We start from the raw sequence: 25,746 nt of genomic DNA, 5'->3' as shown, positions 1-25,746 counted from the left end.
TGGTCCTTGACTAGTCTCTCAAAGCACTTCATGATGACGGAAGTGAGTGCTACGGGGCGGTAGTCGTTTAGTTCAGTTACCTTAGCTTTCTTGGGAACAGGAACAATGGTGGCCCTCTTGAAGCATGTGGGAACAGCAGACTGGGATAAGGATTGATTGAATATGTCCGTAAACACACCAGCCAGCTGGTCTGTGCTTGCTGCGCAGGACGCGGCTGGGGTTGCCATCTGGGCCTGCAGCCTTGCGAGGGTTAACACGTTTAAATGTTTTACTCACGTCAGCTGCAGTGAAGGAGAGTCCGCAGGTTTTGGTAGCGGGTCCTGTCAGTGGCACTGTATTGTCCTCAAAGCGAGCAAAGAAGTTATTTAGTCTGTCTGGGAGCAAGACATCCTGGTCCGCGACGGGGCTGGTTTTCTTTTTGTAATCCGTGATTGACTGTAGACTCTGCCACATACCTCTTGTGTCTGAGCCGTTGAATTGCAACTCTACTTTGTCTCTATACTGACGCTTAGCTTGTTTGATTGCCTTGCGGAGGGAATAGCTACACTGTTTGTATTCGGTCATGTTTCCGGTCACCTTGCCCTGGTTAAAAGCAGTGGTTCGCGCTTTCAGTTTCGCGCGAATGCTGCCATCAATCCACGGTTTCTGGTTTGGGAATGTTTTTATAGTTGCTGTGGGTACGACATCGCCGATGCTCGTTCTAATGAACTCGCTCACCGAATCAGCGTATTCGTCAATGTTGTTGTTGGACGCAATGCGGAACATATCCCAATCCACGTGATCGAAGCAGTCTTGAAGCGTGGAATCAGACTGGTCGGACCAGCGTTGAACAGACCTGAGCGCGGGAGCTTCTTGTTTTAGTTTCTGTCTGTAGGCTGGAAGCAACAAAATGGAGTCCTGGTCAGCTTTTCCGAAAGGAGGGCGGGGGAGGGCCTTATATGCGTCGCGGAAGTTAGAATAACAATGATCCAGGGTTTTACAGAACATATATCTTGTGTGGAACAAGTAATTGTGCAAATAGTAAAGTAATATTGCAAAAAAAAGTGGGCCTAAATTCAAAGACTTATGTTTGGGGCAAATCCAACACAACACATCACTGCGTAACTGCCGCCTTATTTTCAAGCATGGTGGTGGCTGCATCCGGGTATGGGTATGTTTGACATAGGCAAATACTGGGGAGTTTTTCCAGATAAAAAGAAACGGAATGGAGCTGAGGACAGGAAAAATTCTAGAGGAAAACCTGCTTCAGTCTGCCTCAGTCTGCTTTACAACAGACACTGGGAGAGGAATTCACCTTTCAGCAGGACAATAACCTACAACACAAGGCCAAATCTACACTTGCTTACCAAGAACACAATTAATGTTCCTCAGTAGCCAAGTTACAGTTTTGACTGAAATCTGCTTGAAAATCTATGGAAAGATTTGAAAATAGCTGTGTAGCCATGAGCACCAACATCTTGTCAGTAATTGAAGAATTATAAAAAATAATGAAGGGCTAATATTGGAAAATCCAGGTGTGTAAAGCTCTTAGAGACTTACCCAAGAAGACTCACATCTATGATCGCTGCCAAAGGTGTTTCTAACATGTATTGACTCAGGGGGTTGAATACTTATAAAACGACTATATTTTAGTTATATAATTGCTATCTATCTTGTCAAAAGAATATAGAGAAATCTACCACTTTGACATTGGAGTGTTTTCTGTAGATTGTTGACACAAAATACACTGCTCAAAAAAATAAAGGGAACACTTAAACAACACAATGTAACTCCAAGTCAATCACACTTCTGTGAAATCAAACTGTCCACTTAGGAGGCAACACTGATTGACAATAAATTTCACATGCTGTTGTGCAAATGGAATAGACAACAGGTGGAAATTATAGGCAATTAGCAAGACACCCCCAATAAAGGAGTGGTTCTGCAGGTGGTGACCACAGACCACTTCTCAGTTCCTATGCTTCCTGGCTGATGTTTTGGTCACTTTTGAATGCTGGCGGTGCTTTCACTCTAGTGGTAGCATGAGACGGAGTCTACAACCCACACAAGTGGCTCAGGTAGTGCAGCACATCCAGGATGGCACATCAATGCGAGCTGTGGCAAGAAGGTTTGCTGTGTCTGTCAGCGTAGTGTCCAGAGCATGGAGGCGCTACCAGGAGACAGGCCAGTACATCAGGAGACGTGGAGGAGGCCGTAGGAGGGCAACAACCCAGCAGCAGGACCGCTACCTCCGCCTTTGTGCAAGGAGGAGCAGGAGGAGCACTGCCAGAGCCCTGCAAAATTACCTCCAGCAGGCCACAAATGTGCATGTGTCTGCTCAAACGGTCAGAAACAGACTCCATGAGGGTGGTATGAGGGCCCGACGTCCACAGGTGGGGGTTGTGCTTACAGCCCAACACCGTGCAGGACGTTTGGCATTTGCCAGAGAACACCAAGATTGGCAAATTCGCCACTGGCGCCCTGTGCTCTTCACAGATGAAAGCAGGTTCAAATTGAGCACATGTGACAGACGTGACAGAGTCTGGAGAATGTTCTGCTGCCTGCAACATCCTCCAGCATGACCGGTTTGGCGGTGGGTCAGTCATGGTGTGGGGTGGCATTTCTTTGGGGGGCCGCACACCCCTCCATGTGCTCGCCAGAGGTAGCCTGACTGCCATTAAGTACCGAGATGAGATCCTCAGACCCCTTGTGAGACCATATGCTGGTGCAGTTGGCCCTGGGTTCCTCCTAATGCAAGACAATGCTAGACCTCATGTGGCTGGAGTGTGTCAGCAGTTCCTGCAAGAGGAAGGCATTGATGCTATGGACTGGCCCGCCCGTTCCCCAGACCTGAATCCAATTGAGCACATCTGGGACATCATGTCTCGCTCCATCCACCAACGCCACGTTGCACCACAGACTGTCCAGGAGTTGGGGGATGCTTTAGTCCAGGTCTGGGAGGAGATCCCTCAGGAGACCGTCCGCCACCTCATCAGGAGCATGCCCAGGCGTTGTAGGGAGGTCATACAGGCACGTGGAGGCCACACACACTACTGAGCCTCATTTTGACTTGTTTTAAGGACATTACATCAAAGTTGGATCAGCCTGTAGTGTGGTTTTCCACTTTAATTTTGAGTGTGACTCCAAATCCAGACCTCCATGGGTTGATAAATTTGATTTCCATTGATCATTTTTGTGTGATTTTGTTGTCAGCACATTCAACTATGTAAAGAAAAAAGTATTTAATAAGAATATTTCATTCATTCAGATCTAGGATGTGTTATTTTAGTGTTCCCTTTATTTTTTTGAGCAGTGTACAATTAAATCCATTTTAATCCCACTTTGTAACAATGAAATGTTACAAAGTGGGATTAGTGCCTATAATGAGTTTTGAAGTAATTTCTGAATTCCTGTTCAGAAGAGTGCAGAGAAAGTTGACAATGATAACTCTTGTTTATTCCACATAAGGAAACATGCACCCCTGAGGAACATGCTTCCTGAGAGTATACTTTTTAATATCTTAAGAAAATATACCTAAGTAAAGAAGTGTATTTAACTTAAATGACCACAAAATATATTTAAAGTATGCACAAAAATGTGCATATTACCAAGCATCCTTTTCTGCAGATGCAGTTTTGATTTATAATATGATATTCTTCCTCATATTTAGCTTATTCAAATGTTTTGATGTTCATTTTACACATTAGATATTACACAATACACATTTTATTGAAATGTTAATTTTTTTCCGTAATGTGAACAACTAAAGTGGGAAATGCCAATGGTGCACAGTTCTCAAAAGTGTTATTTGTAAGTTGCTGCTCCATCCACAAATGCTTTGAAAATAGCATGTTAACATTGGCGTAGGAGATGCTTTGGTCAATGAAGGTAACCTTTACATGGCTAATTACAATAGCTGGTTTAGATAATTTGTAGAAGTGTATACTTTACTTGAAACACATTATAAATACACTCTTTTTATAAAGAAAAATACAGGAATTCAAATACAGTTTTAGTATAATGAGAAATATACATAAAATGTACTTAAGATGTATTCGATGTATATTTGTTTTATAATATACTAAGAATATACTTAAGTACAAAAAAAGTGTCCCAATTTAAATCATTTTAAGTATATTTAATATACTTAAATGCTAATAAAATACTAATAAAATGTACATTAATTGCATTAAATCTATTTAAAATTGTTCCAATTTAGATATTTTTGTATATACTTGTTAATAAAGTATTATTTAAGTATATATTATTTTTTAAATCCACTTGGGTATAGCAGGTGTAAAACGGTACAAATGAAATGCATAATTACAAGCTCTTTCCCAAGAACGCAGTAGTCAATATCAAGTAAAGAGAAATATGAGAGAAGAGAAAAAAAAGAATGCAAACTATATACAGGACAGTGCCAGTACCAATATTACAATGTGCAGGGGTAATGGAGTAATTGAGGTAGGTAAAAAAGTGACTGGTAGCAGGATAAATACTAATGGTACTTAGAGTCAATACTAGCAGAACAGCATGGTGGAAAGAAGCTGTCTCGGAGCCTGTTGGTCCGAGACCCAATGCTCTGGAACCGCCTGCCGAACGGAACCAGAGAAAGGACAATCCATGGCTGGGTTGACTGTGGTCTTTGATAATCTTTCGGGCCTTTCTCAGACACCGCTTGGCATAAATGTCCTGAATGGCTGGGAGCTCGCCCCGGGTGATTTATGGGGCTGTCCGCACCACCCTCTGTAGGACATTGCGATCAACGGCGGTGCAGTTGCCATACCAGGCGGTGATGCAACGTGTCAGGATGCTTTCGATTGTGCACCTGTAAAAGTTCTGGAGGATCTAGAGGACATACCAAATCCCTTACGCCTTCACAATTGTGCTGGTGTGAGAGGACCATGTTAAGTCCTCTGTGATGTGGACGCTGAGGAACTTGAAGCTCTTGACCCTGTCCACCGCGGCCCCGTCGATGTAGATGGGAGTGTGCACACACCCCTGTTTCCTGTAGTCCACAATTAGCTCCTTGTTCTTGCTGACGTTGAGAGAGAGATTGTTATCCCGGCACCACACTGCCAGGTCTCTGACCTCTCCCTTTAGGCTGTCTCATCGCCATCTGTGATCAGGCCCTACCACCGTCGTGTCGTCAGCAAACTTGATGATGGACTTGAAGCTGTGCGTGGCCACAGGACGGAGCTACGCATGCACAGGACGGAGCTAAGCATGCACCCCTGGGATCCCCCGTGTTGAGGGTCAGCGTGGCGGAGGGGTTGTTTCCTACCCTCACCACCTGAGGTTGGCCTGTCAGGAGTCCAGGATCCAGCTGCAGAGGGAGGTGTTCAGTCTCAGGGTCTGATGACGAGCTTGGAGAGCATTATGGTGTTGAGCTGTAGTCAATTAACCACATTCTCACACAGGTATTCCTCTTGTCTAGTTTGGAGGGCAGTGCAATTGAGATTGCATCGTCTGTGGACGATGGGGTGGTCTGTTGGGGTGGTTTGCAAATTGGAGCGGGTCCAGGGTATCTGGGATAATTGACTTTACTATTTATATTTTTGACAACTTTTACTTTTGCTTCACTACATTCCTAAGGAAAATGATGTACTTTTTCCTCCATACATTCTCCCTGTCACCCAAAATTACATTTTGAATGCTTAGCAGGACAGAAAAATGGTCCAATTCACGCACTTATCAAAAGACCATCCCTGGTCATCCGTACTGCCTTTGATCTGGCGGATTCACTAAACACAAATGCTTCATTTGTAAATTATGTCAAAGTGTTGGAGTGTGCCCCTGGCTATCTGTAAAAGAAAAGAAAAAAGAAAATTGTGCCGTCTGGCTTGCCTAATATAAGGAATTTTAAATGATTTATACTTTTACTTTTGATACGCATGTATATATTTTTTAATTACATTTACTTTTGATACTTAAGTATAATTAAAATCAAATACTTTTAGACTTTTACTCAAGTAGTATTTTACTAGGTGAATTTCGCTTTTACTTGAGTCAGCAGGAGCGGTAGAGATACTCTTAATGATCGGCTATGAAAAGCCAACTGACATTTACCCCTGGGGTGCTGACTTGCTGCACCCTCGACAACTACTGTGATTATTATTATTTGACCATGCTGGTCATTTATGAACATTTGAACATCTTGGCCATGTTCTGTTATAATCTCCACCCGGCACAGCCAGAAGAGGACTGGCCACCCCTCATAGCCTGGTTCCTCTCTAGGTTTCTTCCTAGGTTTTGGCCTTTCTAGGGAGTTTTTCCTAGCCACCGTGCTTCTACACCTGCATTGTTTGCTGTTTTGGGGTTTTAGGCTGGGTTTCTGTACAGCACTTTGAGATATCAGCTGATGTAAGAAGGGCTATATAAATAAATTTGATTTGATTTGATATTAAGGTATCTTTACTTTTACTCAAGTATGACAGTTGGGTACTTTTTACACCACTGGCGGTGATAAACACCCTGGCAGTCTTCAGTGCTCAGTGGACCTGAGTGCCCAGTACCACTTTGAGTCATGGAGCTAGTAGCAATAGACCTGTGTGTCTGATTACAGGCTACTTAATAGTGGGCCAGTGATGGGCTGTCACTGTCTCCAGAACACATAGCGTGAATCTACCACACTCTTAAATAGTCAGTCTGTTTGTCACCCTACCCCGACTTAGAGCTAGTGCGGAGACAAGACAGAGAAGACTTGCTTTGTCTTTTGGAGAGCAAATGGATTTGATCAAATAAAATGTGATAATGCATTTGATCAAATCATTTGTTTTATTTGATATAAAGATTAGACTAGATGGGATTTGATTGCTCTTGTATGAACGGGCAATATTGTGTGCAATATCTGCAATCACAATATATTACTCACACAGTAATAAAAAAAGAAGACCAAGCCGAAGCATGTCTTCAATGGAAATGACTGGGGTTCAGAAAGGTGTCAATAGAGGGGACAAAAGGCATGAGTGGTGGGCTTTCAGAACCCTGAGTCCTTGGCTGCTGTGCAACACTTGTTTGACTGCTTATTTTAGGGTGGATTTTCTAGATAGACATCTAAGGGCATGGTTAGAAAGCCCAGGCAGTAAATGGATAGGTACCCAAATGAAATCTGCAGGGGATTCACTCAGTGATCCAGTGATCCTGTCCTGTATGCTCCACTGAGCCCACACCATAGAGCTCTAACCAAGACCACAGCCTCTTGATAATCCAGAAAAGATTAATTTGCTATGATCAATGAATTGGCTCTGTCTGCGGCTGGTCTTATTGAGGAGACCTGACCCTCTCACTGCTATGCAATAAACTCTGTCAAGGCATGAGAAGAAGAGGAAAACAAAGATGTGTGTGTGTGTGTGTGTGTGTGTGTGTGTGTGTGTGTGTGTGTGTGTGTGTGTGTGTGTGTGTGTGTGTGTGTGTGTGTGTGTGTGTGTGTGTGTGTGTGTGTGTGTGTGTGTGTGTGTGTGTTGTGTGATGACTGGCATGCTGTGCCCTTGGCCAGGCCAAGGTTTTATTCGGGGCAAATAACTGCTGCCCGGAATCACACTTCCTAGTAGCCACCTGGTTCAAAGGCTCCATTCCAGGCAGCTCTTGCCCCGGTTTCCTTCCTGAATCGTCCCTCCCCTTCTCACACCATACAGAGCTGCAAAACTAACGGAAAACTGAGTTACCTCATTATCTATTTAAATAAAGCCCCTAACTCAACATAGGATCCAGGCCTATAGGAGAGGTGACAAAACCTGCAACGATTCATGAGTGCTGGCTCAGAGTTTCTGAAAGGGAGAGGGAGAGAGGGAAGGAATCAACCACCTTAGTGGAAGTGTTACCTCGGGGGCGAGGTGAAATGAGACTGCTTAATGCAATATTTGTTGCCCTAGGTTGCCTGGGCGACCGCATTGTGAAGTAGATTGAGCGTAGCTGTGGCGTGATAGGGCCGCGCAACCTAATGCATAACCTGTTTGGTTGGAAGGGAGAGCTTGTTTGCTCCCTCTCTCGGCTTATGTGCTTATATGGAGAGCTGTTGGTCTTTTATGTTTACTGATAGTCATCATGGATAGGCGATGGCTCTGGGCTAGTGACCCCAGCTACCTATCATAGGATCCTTGTAGGGTTTTTGACACCAATGTTGATCTATCATGGAAATCTGTTAGGTTCCCTATGTTAGCAAATGGTCCTCTGGTGATTTGAGGGTTGCAAGAGCAGTAGTTATAAGACTCGTCATTACTGTAGGCCTAAGGAACAGAACCCTTATTAGTGTCAGGATCTTAAAAACGTGACCCTGTTTGGTTGATATATATTCTTGTGACCCGGACGTTAGAGAGTGTCAACCAGACTAGTCCCTGCGTCTGCTGTGAAAACGTATTCATTCCAACAACGAGACTTAATATGACTCAATATGCAGATATAATATGTTCTGTCCAAAGACATTTGTCAAGAATCTAACTCCTTGGCTCGCACAAACGTTGTGTAACAAACTTTCATTCTGAAGCTGTGACTTCAAACGTTCTATTCGCTGTAAACAATGTAACTTTTGACCCAAATCAGCTACTTTGACCACTTTCCCAGGACTTTAGAAAAAAACGTAGACAGTGTGGCATCGTGGTCTCTGCTATTCAAATCTGACATCAGAACAGGATTTTCTTCTACCGATCAAACGTTACAGCTGTTTTAGTAACCACGTCAACTAGATTCATTAAACTAACTTCCCACTGTTGAATGTACTGTCATAGGAATCAAATCAAATTTGATTTGTTACATACGCCGAATACAACAGGTGTAGACCTTACCGTGAAGTGCTTACTTACAAGCCCCTAACCAACAATGCAGTTTTAAGAAAAATAAGAGTTAAGAATGTATTTACTAAATGAACTAAAGTAAAAATATGAAAGAGTAAAAAATTAAATAACAATAATGAGGCTATATACAGGGGGTACCAGTACCGAGTCAATGTGCGGGGGTACAGGTTAGTCGAGATAATTGAGGTAATATGGACATGTAGGTAGGGGTCAAGTGACTATGCCTAGATAATGAACAGTGAGAAGCAGCAGCGTAAAGACGGAGGGAGGGTCAAGGCAAATAGTTTGGGTGGCGATTTGATTAGCAGTCTTATGACTTGGGGGTGGAAGCTGTTAAGCAGAGAGAACAGTCTATGACTAGGGTGGTTGGAGTCTTCGGCAATTTTTAGGGCCTTCCTCTGACACCTCCTGGTATGGAGGTCCTGGATGGACAAAAGAGAAAAAAGACAAAGGAAAACAGAAAGCAACAATGCAAAAAACAACAAAGACATCAAGGACAACAAAAATCATAATAGCAAGGCAAACTGAATATGTTTGAGTGCATGTATGGCACTACTTACCTGTGTGTCCGTGTATGTGCACATGAGTTCATTTGAATGAGAGTGTGTGTATACACATGTGTACAAACACCTGCACGGCATCAGCCTCAGGCAAACCGGCATTAGCCGTAAAAACATTGCCCCTCGGTGTCATTCAAACATACTTTTTATTATGTTTTATTTTGACTTAATTTTTTAATACTTTTATCTTTGACCGTCATTCTGTCCCCCGCCCACCAACTCCACTCCCACTTGTCTCCAGTTCCACATCCCAACCCTCAGCTTCCCTCAGCCCCTCCCACCTATCTCTCCTGGCCACCCTCTTAGGATTTCTACGCACCATATATCTTTCAACTATGCTGTGATGTTTAACACACAATTTCAATCTATCTACTCGAATAGAATCCACAGATTGCGAGTTGAAGATAAATACTTTTACCACGAGTATTAGTTTATTATTCATTGACTGACCCGGTCTCTCCAGATCTCCCAACAGTACTATTTCTAGGGTCAATTTTAGATCAATGTTCTGCATTATCAGCCATTCCTGAACCTGAGACCAGAAACAGGGTACCTGGGGGGAAATACCAAAATAAAAGGTGTATTGATTCTGTATCCTCACAACAAAATCTGTCATCAGCAAACGTAATGATCATGTTGGAGCCGTGCTTGGCCACGCAGTCATGGATGAACAGGGAGTACAGGAGGGGTCTAAGCACGCACCCCCGTGTTGAGGATCAGCGTGGCAGATCTGTTGTTGCCTACCGTTACCACCTGGGGGCGGCCCGTCAGGAAGTCCAGGATCCAGTTGCAGAGGGAGGTGTTTAGTCCCAGGGTCCTTAGCTTAGTGATGAGCATTGAGGGCACTATGGTGATGAACGCTGAGCTGTAGTCAATGAACAGCATTCTCACTTAGGTGTTCCTCTTATCCAGGTGGGAGAGGGCAGTGTGGAATGCAATAGAGATTGCGTCATCTGTGGATCTGTTGGTGCGGTATGCGATTTGGAGTGGGTCTAGGGTTTCTGGGATGATGGTGTTGATGTGAGCCATGACCAGCCTTTCAAAGCACTTCATGGCTACAGACGTGAGTTCTACAGATCGGTAGTCATTTAGGCTGGTTGCCTTGGTGTTCTTGGGCACAGGGACTATGGTGGTCTGCTTGAAACATGCAGACTCGGTCAGGGACAGGTTGAAGACACTTGCCAGTTGGTCAGCGTATGCTCTGAGTACACGTCCTGGTAATCCATCTGGCCCTGCGTCCTTGTGAATATTGACCTATTTAAAGGTCTTACACACATCGGCCACGGAGAGCATTATCACACAGTCGTCCGGAACAGCTGGTGCTCTCATGCATGCTTCAGTGTTGCTTCCCTCGAAGCCGCATAGAAGTTATTTAGCTAGTCTGGTAGGCTCGTGTTACTGGGCAGCTCGCGGCTGGGCTTCCCTTTGTAGTCCGTAATAGCCATTGTAGTAGGATTCAATCTTAGTACCTGTATTGATGCTTTGCCTGTTTGATGGTTCGACGGAGGGCATAGCGGGATTTCTTATAAGCATCCGGGTAGAGTCCCGCTCCTTGAAAGCGACAGCTCTACCCTTTAGCTCAGTGCGGATGTTGCCTGTAATCCATGGCTTCTGGTTGGGGTATGTACGGTCACTGTGGGGACGACATCATCGATGCACTTATTGATGAAGCCGGTGACTGATGCAGTATACTCCTCGGATGAATCCCGTAACATATTCCAGTCTCTGCTAGCAAAACAATCCTGTAGCTTAGGATCTGCGACATCCGACCACTTCCGTATTGAGCGAGTCACTGGTACATCCTGCTTTAGTTTTTGCTTGTAAGCAGGAATCAGGAGGATAGAGTAATCGCTGTTCTGATATCCAGAAACTCTTTTCGGTCATAAGAGACGATGGCGGAAACATTATGTACAAAATAAGTTACAAACAACGCAAAAAAAACACACAAAATAGCACAATTGGTTAGGAGCCCATAAAACGGCAGCCATCTCCTCCGATGCCATCATATGTGTATGAACCTTCAGAAGTGTCAAATTATAGCACTGAGTGTGCACATTCTTAGCATCAGACAATGATGTTTGACACATCCGTTACTTTAACTACTTTCCCAACAACTTATACACAAACTTAGAGGGTATGACATCTTGATCTACTGTTCTATTCAAATATCATGCAATATACAACACTGTGTGTTTACACCAGCATAGGGTACATTGATGAGTTAGCTGCAGAATGATGTTGTGATGACGAGGATGATGGGGGCACCTAGAGAGTTGTAAGACAGATGACGAAGCATCATTCTGCAGGTGTGCTTGGAGCAGCTGTATGTGTTGTAGCTTTCCTATCATCACTCCTGGCAGTCTGGCAGGTGTGCAGGCGCTGTCTCCCCCTGCTCTTTTTCCATCTTCTTCTCTCTGTCTCTTGCTCATTCCCTTTCTTGGCTTCATCTGTATAAAGGCAGAGTTAGGAGACTCGATGTCCTCCTTCTCTGTCCCTCCTCACCCTCCCTCGCTCCTTCCATCCCTCCTTCCCTGGCCTTTAGCACTGGTACCGGGCCAGGTGGCAGCCACAGTTACATAAGCAGAGATGGTGCTGTGGTTGGCAGTGGCACAAGGCTCTGTCCCATGGGTTAATTAAGCTCTGCCGTTAGAGAGCTGCAGTATTTTCAGCTGTCGTCAAGGCTTTTCTGAATTCCCCCCAATCGCTAATTAAATTAGGTCCCTACCATATACACACACACACACACACACACACACACACACACACACACACACACACACACACAGATATACACTGAGTATACAAAACATTAAGGACACTTACTCTTTCCATGACATTGACTGACCAGGTGAATCCAGGTGAAAGCTATGATCTCTTATTGATGTCACTTGTTAAATCCTTTTCAATCAGCGTAGATGAAGGGGAGGAGACAGGTTAACCTTTCTGAACCACCCATCCCGGATCCGGGATAATTGTCATCAGCAACGCTGAATAACATAGCATAGCATAGCGCCACAGTCAAATAATATTACTAGAAAATATGATATTCATGAAATCACAAGTGCAATATTGCAAAACACAGCTTAGCCTTTTGTTAATCCACCTGTCGTCTCAGATTTTGAAATTATGCTTTACAGAGAAAGCAATACAAGCGTTTGTGTAAGTTTATCGATCGCTCGACAAAACATTAAGTACACTTAGCATCAGGTAACTTGGTCACGAAAATCAGAAAAGCAATCAAATTAATCGTTTACCTTTGATGATCTTCGGATGTTTTCACTCACGAGACTCCCAGTTAGACAACAAATGTTCCTTTTGTTCCATAAAGATATTTTTATATCCAAATACCTCCGTTCGTTTCGCGCGTTATGCTGAGAAATCCACAGGAAAAAGCGTTCACGACAACGCAGACAAAAATTCCAGATAATATCCATAATGTCCACAGAAACATGTCAAACGTTTTTTATAATCAATCCTCAGGTTGTTTTTCAAATATCTATTCGATAATATATCAACCGGGAGTGTTGGTTTTTCACTAGGACCGGGAGTAACAATGGCTGCCTTTCTCTGTTGCGCACAACTCACTCTGAGAGCCCCCACCTATCCACTTACGCATTGTGGTCGTTCTCGCTCATTTTTCAAAATAAAAGCCTGAAACTATGTCTAAAGGCTTTTGACACGTTAGGGAAGCCATAGAAAAAGGAATCTGGTTGATATCCCTTTAAATGGGTAATAGGGATGCATAAGAACAGAGAGGTTTCAAAAACAGAGGCACTTCCTGATTGGATTTTCCTCAGGTTTTAGCCTGCAATATCGGTTCTGTTAAACTCACAGACAAAATTTTGACAGTTTTGGAAACTTTAGAGTGTTTTCTATCCTAATCTGACAATTATATGCATATTCTAGTTTCGGGGGCTGAGAAATAGGCAGTTTCAAATGGGTACGTTTTTTAGCCAAAAACGAAAATACTGCCCCCTAGCCTTTTAAAGAAGGATGTTTAAGCCTTGAGAAAATTCAGACATGGTATGTGTGCCATGCAGAGGGTGAATGGGCAAGACACAAGATTTAAGTGCCTTTGAACGGGGTATGGTAGTAGGTGCCAGGTGCACTGGTTTGTGTAAAGAACTGCAACGCTGCTGGGTTTGTCACGCTCAACTGTTTCCCGTGTGTATCAAGAATGGTCCACCACCCAAAGGACATCCAGCCAACTTGACACAACTGTGGGAAACATTGGAGTCGACATAGGCCAGTATGCCTGTGGAACGCTTTCAACACCTTGTAGAGTCCATGCCCCGACAAATTGAGGCTGTTCTGAGGGCAAAATGGGCGGGTACAACTCAATATTAGGAAAGTGTCCTTAATGTTTTGTACAGTCAGTGTATATACACGCACACACACACACACATTCACAAACACACACACAGTGTGGACTGCAGTGCCTTTTGGTAGGACACACACACAGGTTCCTGGACAGGTACCCAGGAAGTATTTGTCACTTGTTGTTGTTATTTATTTTGGTCCTACCTGCCTTTGCGCATTGTGATGTAACAGGTCTACAGGAGGGGGGAGGGATAGGACTAGTGCAACTCGGGGTGTCATAAACAAAAATGCACACCCTTTCCCCTCCCCTTGTACTGTAAAAAAAAGATTGCACACCCTCTCCCCTCATGGAGGGAACTAAAAATAATGTTTACGACCACAAACACAAATAATTGTAGCGACTCTGTGTTCATAGACGTGGATATCGACTTTGCCACTGGAGCATGCTTTTTTGGCACAGTCGATGCCACGCAGGGCTACGGGCCAGGAGGTTGAGGGTTCGCCGACCACCACGGACGAGCTTACTCTCCCGACATGTTTCATTACACTACGATCAGAGCTGGTTGCAGACAATGTTGATGCTATCTTTATATCAACAGGTTTCTGTGCCGGTGCACAGCACAACCAATAGGCAAAGCATACCGACTTCGGGCGCTTCAACATCACGGTTTGCAGTATAGGCTATACTTAGGCTATGTTGAAGCATTAGGTATAAGTGGGCGAGGTATAGCCGCTAGAGGAGGAAGCAGAGTGCGCATTAAGCGTTCCGTGATAACTGGACCAGCTAGGAGCATATGTGGCCACATTATTATAGGACGACTTGGGAGAATGATCTGATCCGCAACAGATCTTAGTATCAGAACTTAAAATAGAGCCTGAAAGGCCTGTTGCTGTGCCTTTCTACACCTTATAAACTGACGAGAGTAGATCCACAACTGATTCAAATCGCAGGGCTTTTTGCGCCATTATTCAAATGACATTTTCACTTCAGTTTACAGCCTAGAGTATCATTTTTATTGCTCACTTGGAAACATGACTGCAATTATTCATTGCATTGTGGTGTTGTAGGCTTGTCTGGGTAGGATACATCTATTGTCCCTAAACAATATCAATAGGGGAGCTTTTTGAGCTGTGGTGTCTGGCTTCACAGTTTTATTTATGCGCAAGGACGCACCTTGATGCAGCTTTTAATGATTTTATGTGTGGTATGATTGCTACTTAGCTTATTGCAGATGCTGACATACAATCCACCCACCACTATTGTCACTATGAATGGTGAATAGAGGGCAGGAAAGAAAGTTAGACTGGTAGACTATATTTACCTGTGGTATAGTTAGTGCACGGAAAAGCGTAGTGCATAAGGGAAGTACCAAAACACCTTGATATAGGGTAGGCGCATGCAAGCAAATGAGGACATGTGGCTAGGATGGAATAAATGATATAGTAAAACCTGCAAAATGGAGAATGTAAACCAGGGAAAAAATTCACTTCAATAAAAAACACACAACTCTCCCCAAACCCCCAAAAAGTTAGAAAACCCTCCCTTATTTTGGACCACCCCACCCACCCCAGTAAATGTCGAACTGTTCCTAATACTAGCTGGCTGAGCTCAGACCGCGGAGGGAAAGTGTAAAAGGGAATGTGTAAGTGTTTTTGTGCCAGTGTTATTTTGCATGAACTGTATTAGTGTGTGTGAGATTGAGGGGGCTGGATGTTGTGTAGTAAAGAGCATAGTGTACAGGCAAATGTTATGCATTATTCGTTTTGGTGTGTGTTTGTTTGTGTGCATTAGTGTATTTCTGTGGGCCTTTCAGCTGACTCCCCTCTCTGTGTCTCTCTCTCTCTCTCTCTCTCTCTCTCTCTCTCTCTCTCTCTCTCTCTCTCTCTCTCTCTCTCTCTCTCTGTGTCCCTCTATATCGCTCTGTCTCTCTCTCTCTCTGTGTTGTAGATCTGTTTCCTGGTGTCGGCGTTCCGTGGTCGTGTCTTCTCCGAGGACAGCTGTGCTGTTCTGGGCCTCTCCTCCCACTACTTCCACCTCAGCCAGTTCAGCTGGATGCTCATCCAGGTAAGGCCTGCTGCTGACCCCTGGGCCTATATGTATCAAGCTTCTTAGAGTCAGAGTGCTGATCTAGGATCAGGTCCCACTTGTACATTGAGTCGTGTTCCTTCTGATCTATATAAAAGGCAAAACTGATCCTAAATCAGCACTCCTTTTCTAAAACATGTCGTACATACTCTAACCCTAAACTAACCAGGACAATATTGGTCTCATTACATTTCCAAATATGCTCCATCTGTGAGTCCAATCATAGTCATATGAATACAAAAGCGCATTAAGTGATGCTGTTTCCGTTATTTTCTTGATTTTTTTGTTTGATACACTACATATTAGATTATTTTTTGTTCCACTGAAGGCCTGAGTCCTATAGTCAAGGTTCGCCACTGAGATCATTTATGTATTTTCAAAACCCACTAGATAGAATTTCTATTGAACGATCAGCCTCATTTAAGGTCAGATGCAACCAGTTGACAGGTGGGTTGTCTAAAGAAGTGTAGACCTGAACAATGGCACAGAGCAGGCACTGAAAGACTGGCATACTGTTCTCCGGGCCATCTGTACACCTGCGCCAACCTGTTGAAAGCTGTTCTGATAGTCCTATGCTGCCTTGGCACACACGTTGGCACGCAAGGCCCATGTATGCCCATTTCCGCTTGTGTGGACAATGAGGGTCATTCAGTCAGGGTGCTCTCCCTCTCTCTCTCTCTCTCTCTCGTGCGATAGTCGGCGTTGAGTGGCAGCATTTCTGTCATCAAAGACCAATTGTGGACGCTAGAATTGATATACTCCACCTCTAATGCTCATATCCTTTGCGCTGCCATTTGTTATTTGTCAACTCTTCCTGAATTTAATTGCGGGGCACTTCTTGAAATGATAAGTCAACGGATCAGATTTGAGGCTTTGAAAGGGAAATTGGTTTGTATCTTTCCATAGATAGTTTGATTTCATTAATACAATTACAGTTCTACCATGTCAAATAGGATTTTTGTGACTCTCTCACTTGGCAGAAATAGATGTCCATTCTTTCCTTTGTTCTTTACCTGACACGTGCGTTTTTATGTCATGTGTGGCAAAATCCCAGGTTAGCATGTATTTTGTGTATTTGTGCTGGTACTTGTGTGATAAGATTGGGGTTCCAAGTTCCCCCCCCCCCCTTCCCAACCCCCACATTAACACACCTCCTTCTGACCCTCTTCCATTCTCACGTAACTGCTTCGAAACACACACACACACACACACACACACACTCAGCTCTACAAACAATCACATGTAGGCTTCAAATGGTTCATATTTGATATTTAAGCTTAAATTAATCCCAGAGATGGTGTATAGATGACCTGTGACCTATTTGCAGGGACAGGAATGCTCTGAGCATGGCCTAGTTAATTACACATGGTCAACACAAGCTGATATACCATACCTCGGAGTCTTACCCCAAATGAACTGCACCCCCTTCTTGCAATAACAGGCTGTTATCTTCACCTGCTGCGCTCCACCTCTGTTCTTTGTGACGCGGAGGAAAGCTTTAGTTGTTTATGTACTGGGTGTAATCTGTCTCGGGCACCTAAGTCATTTTTCGGAAAAATAAAAGATTAGTGCATTTAATTAGCTAATGGAGTTTAGCTTTGGAGTCTGACAGGGACATACAGTAGTAGCCGTGCGGTACGCGTAACTGCATTATTTATGTTTCTGAGATTTCTTCGTAAGTCAATAGGAAACAGTGCAGTTTGGACTGGCTCGCAGCTAAATGTTTGCAGAACGCTGGCAGCCTGGTGTGATGGAAACACGCGGTATTAGTTGACCTGATTTGGTGGTGGAAAAGGTCAACTGTAATACACACTGGAAAGTGTTCACACAGCCGTAGGAAGACACTGCGTTGGTGTGTGATGGTGCCATTATGTTTTTTCCCCTTTCAACTCTCTGACCTGGAGTCAGTCAGTCAAATTGACAATGTAACATATTTCTCTCTCTCCGTCTCTCTCTCTCTCTCTCTCTCTCTCTCTCTCTCTCTCTCTCTGACCTAGAGTCAGTCAGTCAAATTGACAAAGTAACATATTTCTCTCTCTCCGTCTGTCTCTCCGTCTGTCTCTCTCTCTCTCTCTCTCTCTCTCTCTCTCTCTCTCTCTCTCTCTCTCTCTCTCTCTCTCTCTCTGTCATGTCTTTTTTTGCATCTCTTTCCTTTTAAAACCACCAAGATTGGTTTCACTTCTCTCTTTCTGCGGTAGTGGCTCATGAGAATATCGCTGACATCCCTGGCTTCATCGACATCCCTACTCTCTTCCCTATACTCCATAATATTGATCGGATGGGGTATCCACCTACTACCCTTCCTCTCCTTGAGTCGTCAGGTATCAGCTTTTTGCTAAGTGGCGTACGCGCGGACGCCAGCCAGGGGGAGGCTTTCACAGACCATCCATGTTGCACTAAATCAGCATTAAAGGTTCAAAGCAGCCATTTTTATCTCAATATCAAATCATTTCTGGGTAACAATTAAGTACCTTACTTACAAGAAACAAAAAATAGCTTCTTAGCAAAAGCAATTTCTCAAGCAAGAATTTTGCTCGGACAGTCTGGGAGTAGGGAGGGGAAAACTGGGGAGGGGAAAACTGAAAACTAACTCTTATTTGCAGAGAGGTTTGGAACTCTCTTTCTTATTGGTCTATTAACTAATTCACCTACTGATGTCACCAGGCAGGCCAAAACGTCATCCTACCAAAACAAGCTGAAATTTCAGGCGGTCTTTTCAAACAGCTTACACTAAAAGGGGATTATCATCATTTTCAAAATTTCACAATATTACTCCAACCTCATAGTGTGGAAATATATATAAAACACAGGAAAATTACATTTTGGATTGCAATGGCCCAGTTGAGCGGTGCAATGGGGGAATACAGGCTGGCCCAGAGCCAAAACATATACATATGAGATGAGTAATGTAGGGTATGTAAACATTATATTAAGTGGCATTGTTTAAAGTGGCTAGTGGTACATTTTTACATAATTTCCATCAATTCCCATTATTAAAGTGGCTGGAGTTGAGTCAGTATGTTGGCAGCGGCCGCTAAATGTTAGTGGTGGCTGTTTAACAGTCTGATGGCCTTGAGATAGAAGCTGTTTTTCAGTCTCTCGGTCCCTGCTTTGATGCACCTGTACTGACCTCGCCTTCTGGATGATAGCGGGGTGAACAGGCAGTGGCTTGGGTGGTTGTTGTCCTTGATGATCTTTATGGCCTTCCTGTGACATCGGGTGGTGTAGGTGTCCTGGAGGGCAGGTAGTTTGCCCCCGGTGATGCGTTGTGCAGACTACCCTCTGGAGGGAGGTTTAACGAGACGTGGTGTGATCATAACAACATACAGGAACTCAAGTCATTCTGTTCACCTGATCTAGAACTCCTCACAATCAAATGTCGACCGCATTATCTACCAAGGGAATTCTCTTCGATTATAATCACAGCCATATATATTCCCCCCCAAGCAGACACATCGATGGCCCTGAACGAACCTTATCTGACTCTTTGTAAACTGGAAACCACACACCCTGAGGCTGCATTCATCGTAGCTGGGGATTTTAACAAGGCCAATCTGAAAACAAAACTCCCTAAATTCTATCAGCATATCGATTGTGCTACCAGGGCTGGTAAAACCTTGGATCATTGTTATAAAAGTAGTGAGGCTACATACAGACACCGGTTAGTCAGGCTGATTGAGGTAGTATGTACATGTAGATATGGTTTCAAGTGACTATGCATATATGATGAACAGAGAGTATCAGTAGCGTAAAAGAAGGGTTGCCGAGTGGTGGGTGGGACACAATGCAGATAGCCCGGTTAGCCACTGTGCGGGAGCACTGGTTGGTCGGCCCAATTGAGGAAGTATGTACATGGAGCTCAATCAAAGTGTCACTCCATTAGCAGTTCAATATGATGCATTACACAATAGTTTCTCTCTCCCTCTCTCTCGTGCTCTTTCTCTCTTACTCTCGTGCTCTCTGCTGCTGCTGATGATGCAACACTCGGAGTAGGAGACTGATCATGGAAGCAGAGGGTTTTGTGTGACTTGCATTTGACCCCACACCCACCCATTCACCGATAACTTTTCAGCTCATGAATGTAATGGAATCAAATGTGCAATGTTCTGTTCTCCTTCTATTATGCGATCCTTTCTTGTACAGACCTGACTGTGGATAGGCCTTTTACGGGTATTATCACAATCTAGAGTTATGGAGTGTATTTAGTGTAATCCTCTCTAGGACAAGGTGTACAGCATCTAATACCGAGGGAGATAATCCAAGCCTGCTACTCCGCTAGATTACAAGCAAACAGTAGTGAGCCATGTGGTTCCTGAACAATCCTTTGGCTCTTCGGCTGGAGTTTCTTCCTCCCTTCTGGCTGATAACCCCTCACTAACCCCCTTTTGCTCTCTATCCTCCTCGAATCCCCTCTCCTCCTCCCCACTCCACTTCTCCCAAACCTTCCCCTCCCCCCTACTCCTCTTCCTCTCATCACCCTCTCCACCTCCCCTCCCCCTGCCCCCCCCCCCTCTCCTCTTTCCCACTCCTCCCTTTCTCCCCTCCCTTCCCCTCCACCTCCCCTTCCCTCCACTCTCCCAGGCAGTGAACTTTTGGCAGGTGTTGGTGATGAACGACGAGCACACGGAGCGGCGTTACCTGGTCTACTTACTGCTGGGCTGGGGACTTCCTGCTCTGGTCATTATCATCCTGGTCATCGTGCTGCTGGGGGGCTTCGGCTGGACCATACACAGTGTTTACGGCCTGGTGCACGGGGATGTGTGAGTGAAGGAAACACACACATCAAGTACAGGAGCACAAAGGAGTACACACACACACCAGAGCAAACACACTTGGTGAGAGTGAATAGGAAAATACTCACATGCTTACTTTGTACAACACAAACACAAATATGCTTACGCATTCATACAAAGAGCTTAACCCAGTGCCTGATGTAAAGTAGATAACACGAACAAACACACACACACACACACACGCTTATTCATAGTCGGATAAGGGATGTGTGAGTAGCACATCTATTATACACCTATGCGTGCCCAGTTGCAACTACATGAGTTGCAGACGCTGTACTTTGTGGACATGGTCCGAGGTCCAGTCCAGGTGTGTCCAACTTACTTTTAAGGCTATGGTCAACACCCAGGTCTATGGTTAGAACAAGCTAGTGTCGTCAGCAGGTTCAGAGGTGGATCTACTGAATGGATCATAAAATGAACGATTCTCTCTTTACATTGGAGGTGGAGGGAGGCTGTCCCTCCGCTAGTTTCCGAGGTGGAGAGGTAAGGCTTTAAATAACCCACACGGTACTATTTATACACCTCCAGGAGCTGTGCTGGTGAGGTCATCCTCTCAAACTGCACACACAGGTCCTTACACAGACTTACCCTCCCTAAGATTCTGTCTGTGTGCGTGTCTTAGCATGAAGTGAGGTTTCTTGCGATTAAAATTAGCCCGTGGTCATGGGTAGGTGTGTCTCTTTTCGTGTTTTTGTGAGTGAGGTAGACAGAGGTCTATTTAGTCTTCTGGGCGGTAGCCCCTATTTCATCAGGGCCTGAAGAGTCACCCATCACACGGTCAACACAGGACCTCACCTAGCTGGGTTCCTCTCTGTTCAGGTGGACATTGGTTTCACCCACAACCACTGGCGTCAGTAGAGGGATGTTTTTCTCTCTCACACACATACGTGATGTATTATGTTGACGCGGTGTTTACGCTCTAGTCTTATCAGCTCCCATCCCATCGCACCATAAATAGGTCAAATGGGAGTATCTCAATTCGCCAAGACGGAGCATATTTCTTGTGTTCATATTGGTCATATTGGTGAGTGCATGAGCTCTCATGACAGAAATGTGAGACTTGACATTTTAAGACCTCTCCTCTCACGTTAGCCAGGCAACACAGCCACATGACTACTCCCTTGTCGGATAGATATTTGCTCTCCCAGGGAGCCTCTTCTTTCATGCGACAGAGCTAATTATTGGCGAAGCTCTGTTGTCTCAAGCTGGAGTGGCGGCATTCGAATGCCTCTTGACTGACCAGCGGCTTGAACGGTAATCCCACAGCAAACAGTCTGGGTCTGTCTGTTTGTCTGTCTGTCTGTCACTCGAGAGGCAGGCAGGCATGGTGGGATTGTGGGTAGGTCTGAAGTCTGCCCTCTCTCACTGCCCTCCTTGTCTTCTATTGGTCTGCTGGGCTGTGGTCCGATGGTGGGGTTGAGTGGTGGGGGTGGTGGTGGGTGTTACCCTCTGTTTGGCATGGAGGGGCAGAACATTGACCCTGAGTCAACAGAGGATGAGGAGGAAGGAATGAGAGAGAAGGAGAGCTTTTTTGGAAGTGTTGAATGAAAAGATAGACATAGTTCTATATTATTATTACAGTATATTTATTATGTATGTCATTTGTAGGTAAAGGTACAAGATGTTAAAAAGGGGAAATAATATAATAAATATAATAATAATATAGAACGTTGTGTATATTATTATATAACATAAATTATATATTCAGAGAGGTAAATAGAGGGAGGGAGAGAATAAGTGTTTTTGCCAGATGGTGAAGTGTGGATTGTGTAAGAGCAGTGCAGGGGGTGAAGTGTGGATTGTGTAAGAGCAGTGCAGGGGGTGAAGTGTGGAGGGTCTAAGAGCAGTGCAGGGGGTGAAGTGTGGAGGGTCTAAGAGCAGTGCAGGGGGAGAAGTTTGGAGGGTCTAAGAGCAGTGCAGGGGGTGAAGTGTGGAGGGTCTAAGAGCAGTGCAGGGGGTGAAGTGTGGAGGGTCTAAGAGCAGTGCAGGGGGTGAAGTGTGGAGGGTCTAAGAGCAGTGCAGGGGGTGAAGTGTGGAGGGTCTAAGAGCAGTGCAGGGGGTGAAGTGTGGAGGGTCTAAGAGCAGTGCAGGGGGAGAAGTGTGGAGGGTCTAAGAGCAGTGCAGGGGGTGAAGTGTGGAGGGTCTAAGAGCAGTGCAGGGGGAGAAGTGTGGAGGGTCTAAGAGCAGTGCAGGGGGAGAAGTGTGGAGGGTCTAAGAGCAGTGCAGGGGGAGAAGTGTGGAGGGTCTAAGAGCAGTGCAGGGGGTGAAGTGTGCATCAGTAATGATTGAGGGAAAGGAAAGGGAAAGGAAAGGGAAATGAAAGGGAAAGTGGGATACCTAGCCAGTGGGGGATACCTAGTCAACTCAATACATTCAACTGAAAGGCTGTACTTCTGAGGGATTAACTCCACATTGAATTGATAAGGAGCCAGGTGGGTGCGTGTAGGTGTGTCTATGCATACGTTTGTTTGTAGGTGTGTCTATGCATACGTTTGTTTGTAGGTGTGTCTATGCATACGTTTGTTTGTAGGTGTGTCTATGCATACGTTTGTTTGTAGGTGTGTCTATGCATACGTTTGTTTGTATGTGTGTCTATGCATACGTTTGTTTGTATGTGTGTCTATGCATACGTTTGTTTGTAGGTGTGTCTATGCATACGTTTGTTTGTAGGTGTGTCTATGCATACGTTTGTTTGTAGGTGTGTCTATGCATACGTTTGTTTGTAGGTGTGTCTATGCATACGTTTGTTTGTAGGTGTGTCTATGCATACGTTTGTTTGTAGGTGTGTCTATGCATACGTTTGTTTGTAGGTGTGTCTATGCATACGTTTGTTTGTAGGTGTGTCTATGCATACGTTTGTTTGTAGGTGTGTCTATGCATACGTTTGTTTGTAGGTGTGTCTATGCATACGTTTGTTTGTAGGTGTGTCTATGCATACGTTTGTTTGTAGGTGTGTCTATGCATACGTTTGTTTGTAGGTGTGTCTATGCATACATTTGTTTGTAGGTGTGTCTATGCATACGTTTGTTTGTAGGTGTGTCTATGCATACGTTTGTTTGTAGGTGTGTCTATGCATACGTTTGTTTGTAGGTGTGTCTATGCATACGTTTGTTTGTAGGTGTGTATGCATACGTTTGTTTGTAGGTGTGTCTATGCATACGTTTGTTTGTATGTGTGTCTATGCATACGTTTGTTTGTAGGTGTGTCTATGCATACGTTTGTTTGTAGGTGTGTCTATGCATACGTTTGTTTGTAGGTGTGTCTATGCATACGTTTGTTTGTAGGTGTGTCTATGCATACGTTTGTTTGTATGTGTGTCTATGCATACGTTTGTTTGTATGTGTGTCTATGCATACGTTTGTTTGTAGGTGTGTCTATGCATACGTTTGTTTGTAGGTGTGTCTATGCATACGTTTGTTTGTATGTGTGTCTATGCATACGTTTGTTTGTATGTGTGTCTATGCATACGTTTGTTTGTAGGTGTGTCTATGCATACGTTTGTTTGTAGGTGTGTCTATGCATACGTTTGTTTGTAGGTGTGTCTATGCATACGTTTGTTTGTAGGTGTGTCTATGCATACGTTTGTTTGTAGGTGTGTCTATGCATACGTTTGTTTGTAGGTGTGTCTATGCATACGTTTGTTTGTAGGTGTGTCTATGCATACGTTTGTTTGTAGGTGTGTCTATGCATACGTTTGTTTGTAGGTGTGTCTATGCATACGTTTGTTTGTAGGTGTGTCTATGCATACGTTTGTTTGTAGGTGTGTCTATGCATACGTTTGTTTGTAGGTGTGTCTATGCATACGTTTGTTTGTATGTGTGTCTATGCATACGTTTGTTTGTAGGTGTGTCTATGCATACGTTTGTTTGTATGTGTGTCTATGCATACGTTTGTTTGTATGTGTGTCTATGCATACGTTTGTTTGTAGGTGTGTCTATGCATACGTTTGTTTGTAGGTGTGTCTATGCATACGTTTGTTTGTAGGTGTGTCTATGCATACGTTTGTTTGTATGTGTGTCTATGCATACGTTTGTTTGTATGTGTGTCTATGCATACGTTTGTTTGTATGTGTGTCTATGCATACATTTGTGTACGTGTGAGGAAGGTGTTGGCCATTCTAAAGTAACTCCAGATTGAATATCTGGTGCTGCAGTCTCACACCGCTCTGCAGATAAGAATTATTGGCACAGTTAGGCCTTGTAAGAGTACATTGGCGTCGGCTAATGGGGGGAGGGGGGATCCTAATAAATCAAAGACCATGTGTCTCACATATAGCCTGCAGCCTACCTTTACAGCCCTGCATGTAGTTCTGTGCGATGCTGTTGTATCTGGCCCTTTGTCCTGATTTGCTCTCTCCTGGCTTATTGGTTCATTCCTCCTCTGCTCCAGTCCTGCCTCCTGGCCGTCTGTGGCATTCATGCCATTCTTCACCCTGGCTGAACCTTTCCTTTCCTCCGCCTCTTCATCTCTCCTTTTTTCAATGTTATCCTGGGCGTGCCTGGCCCATTGACAAGGGTGAGATTATTTGCCAGGTTTCACATTCTGACAACCAGAGAGGAAGTGGGAGCGTGTTTTTTCTTTTTAAGTATGGTTTATGTTACAGCTGTGCAAACGGAAAAATATTGGTGATTTTGATTAAACTTCTGAACACAGTACTTTGATTTTATTACAGTGAAAGAATGTTTACTCATGATTGCGCCATTCAGGTGGACAACATGTTATCACTCTGCATGTTGTGCATAGGCAGTCAGAAAATTGGTATCACTATGATTCGATGATAACGTTAAGGTCAAGCGTGTAATACTTGCTGCAAGTTACATTAAAGGGCCACTGCAGTCAAAAACGTGATTTGCCTGTGTTTTATATATATATTTCCACACTATGAGGTTTGAATAATACTGTGAAATTGTGAAAATTATGATAATGCCTTTTTAGGCAAAAAAAAAAAAAATGTAATAAAATGTATGCACTCTACTGTAAGTCGCTCTGGATAAGAGCGTCTGCTAAATGACTAAAATGTAAAATGTAAATGTTTAGTGTAAGAGCTGTTTGAAAAGACCGACCAGAAATGTTCACTTGTTGGGGGGGCATGGAGTTTTGGCCTGCCTGGTGACATCACCAGGCGGTAAATTAGTTAACAGATCAATAAGAAAGAGTTCCCAAACCTCTGCCAATAAGAGCTGGTTTTCAGTTTCCCCCTCCCCACTCAGACCACT

The 25,746-nt window shown here is 44.1% G+C and overlaps 1 protein-coding gene across 1 annotated transcript in view; it reads left to right on the top strand.

Annotated features, from left to right (window-relative positions):
* Positions 1-25,746, top strand: part of adgrv1 (adhesion G protein-coupled receptor V1) — a 171,100-nt gene that overhangs the window by 111,344 nt on the left and 34,010 nt on the right. Inside the window, exons 83-84 of the mRNA XM_039013161.1 lie at positions 15,600-15,716; positions 20,319-20,497. Of these exons, the coding sequence (XP_038869089.1) occupies positions 15,600-15,716; positions 20,319-20,497 (296 nt within the window). The remainder of the gene's footprint in view (positions 1-15,599; positions 15,717-20,318; positions 20,498-25,746) is intronic.

The sequence above is a fragment of the Salvelinus namaycush genome, chromosome 18 (assembly GCF_016432855.1).
Source record: "Salvelinus namaycush isolate Seneca chromosome 18, SaNama_1.0, whole genome shotgun sequence".
Taxonomy (NCBI): Eukaryota; Metazoa; Chordata; class Actinopteri; order Salmoniformes; family Salmonidae; genus Salvelinus; species Salvelinus namaycush.
This window is presented reverse-complemented; position numbering and strand designations above follow the sequence as displayed.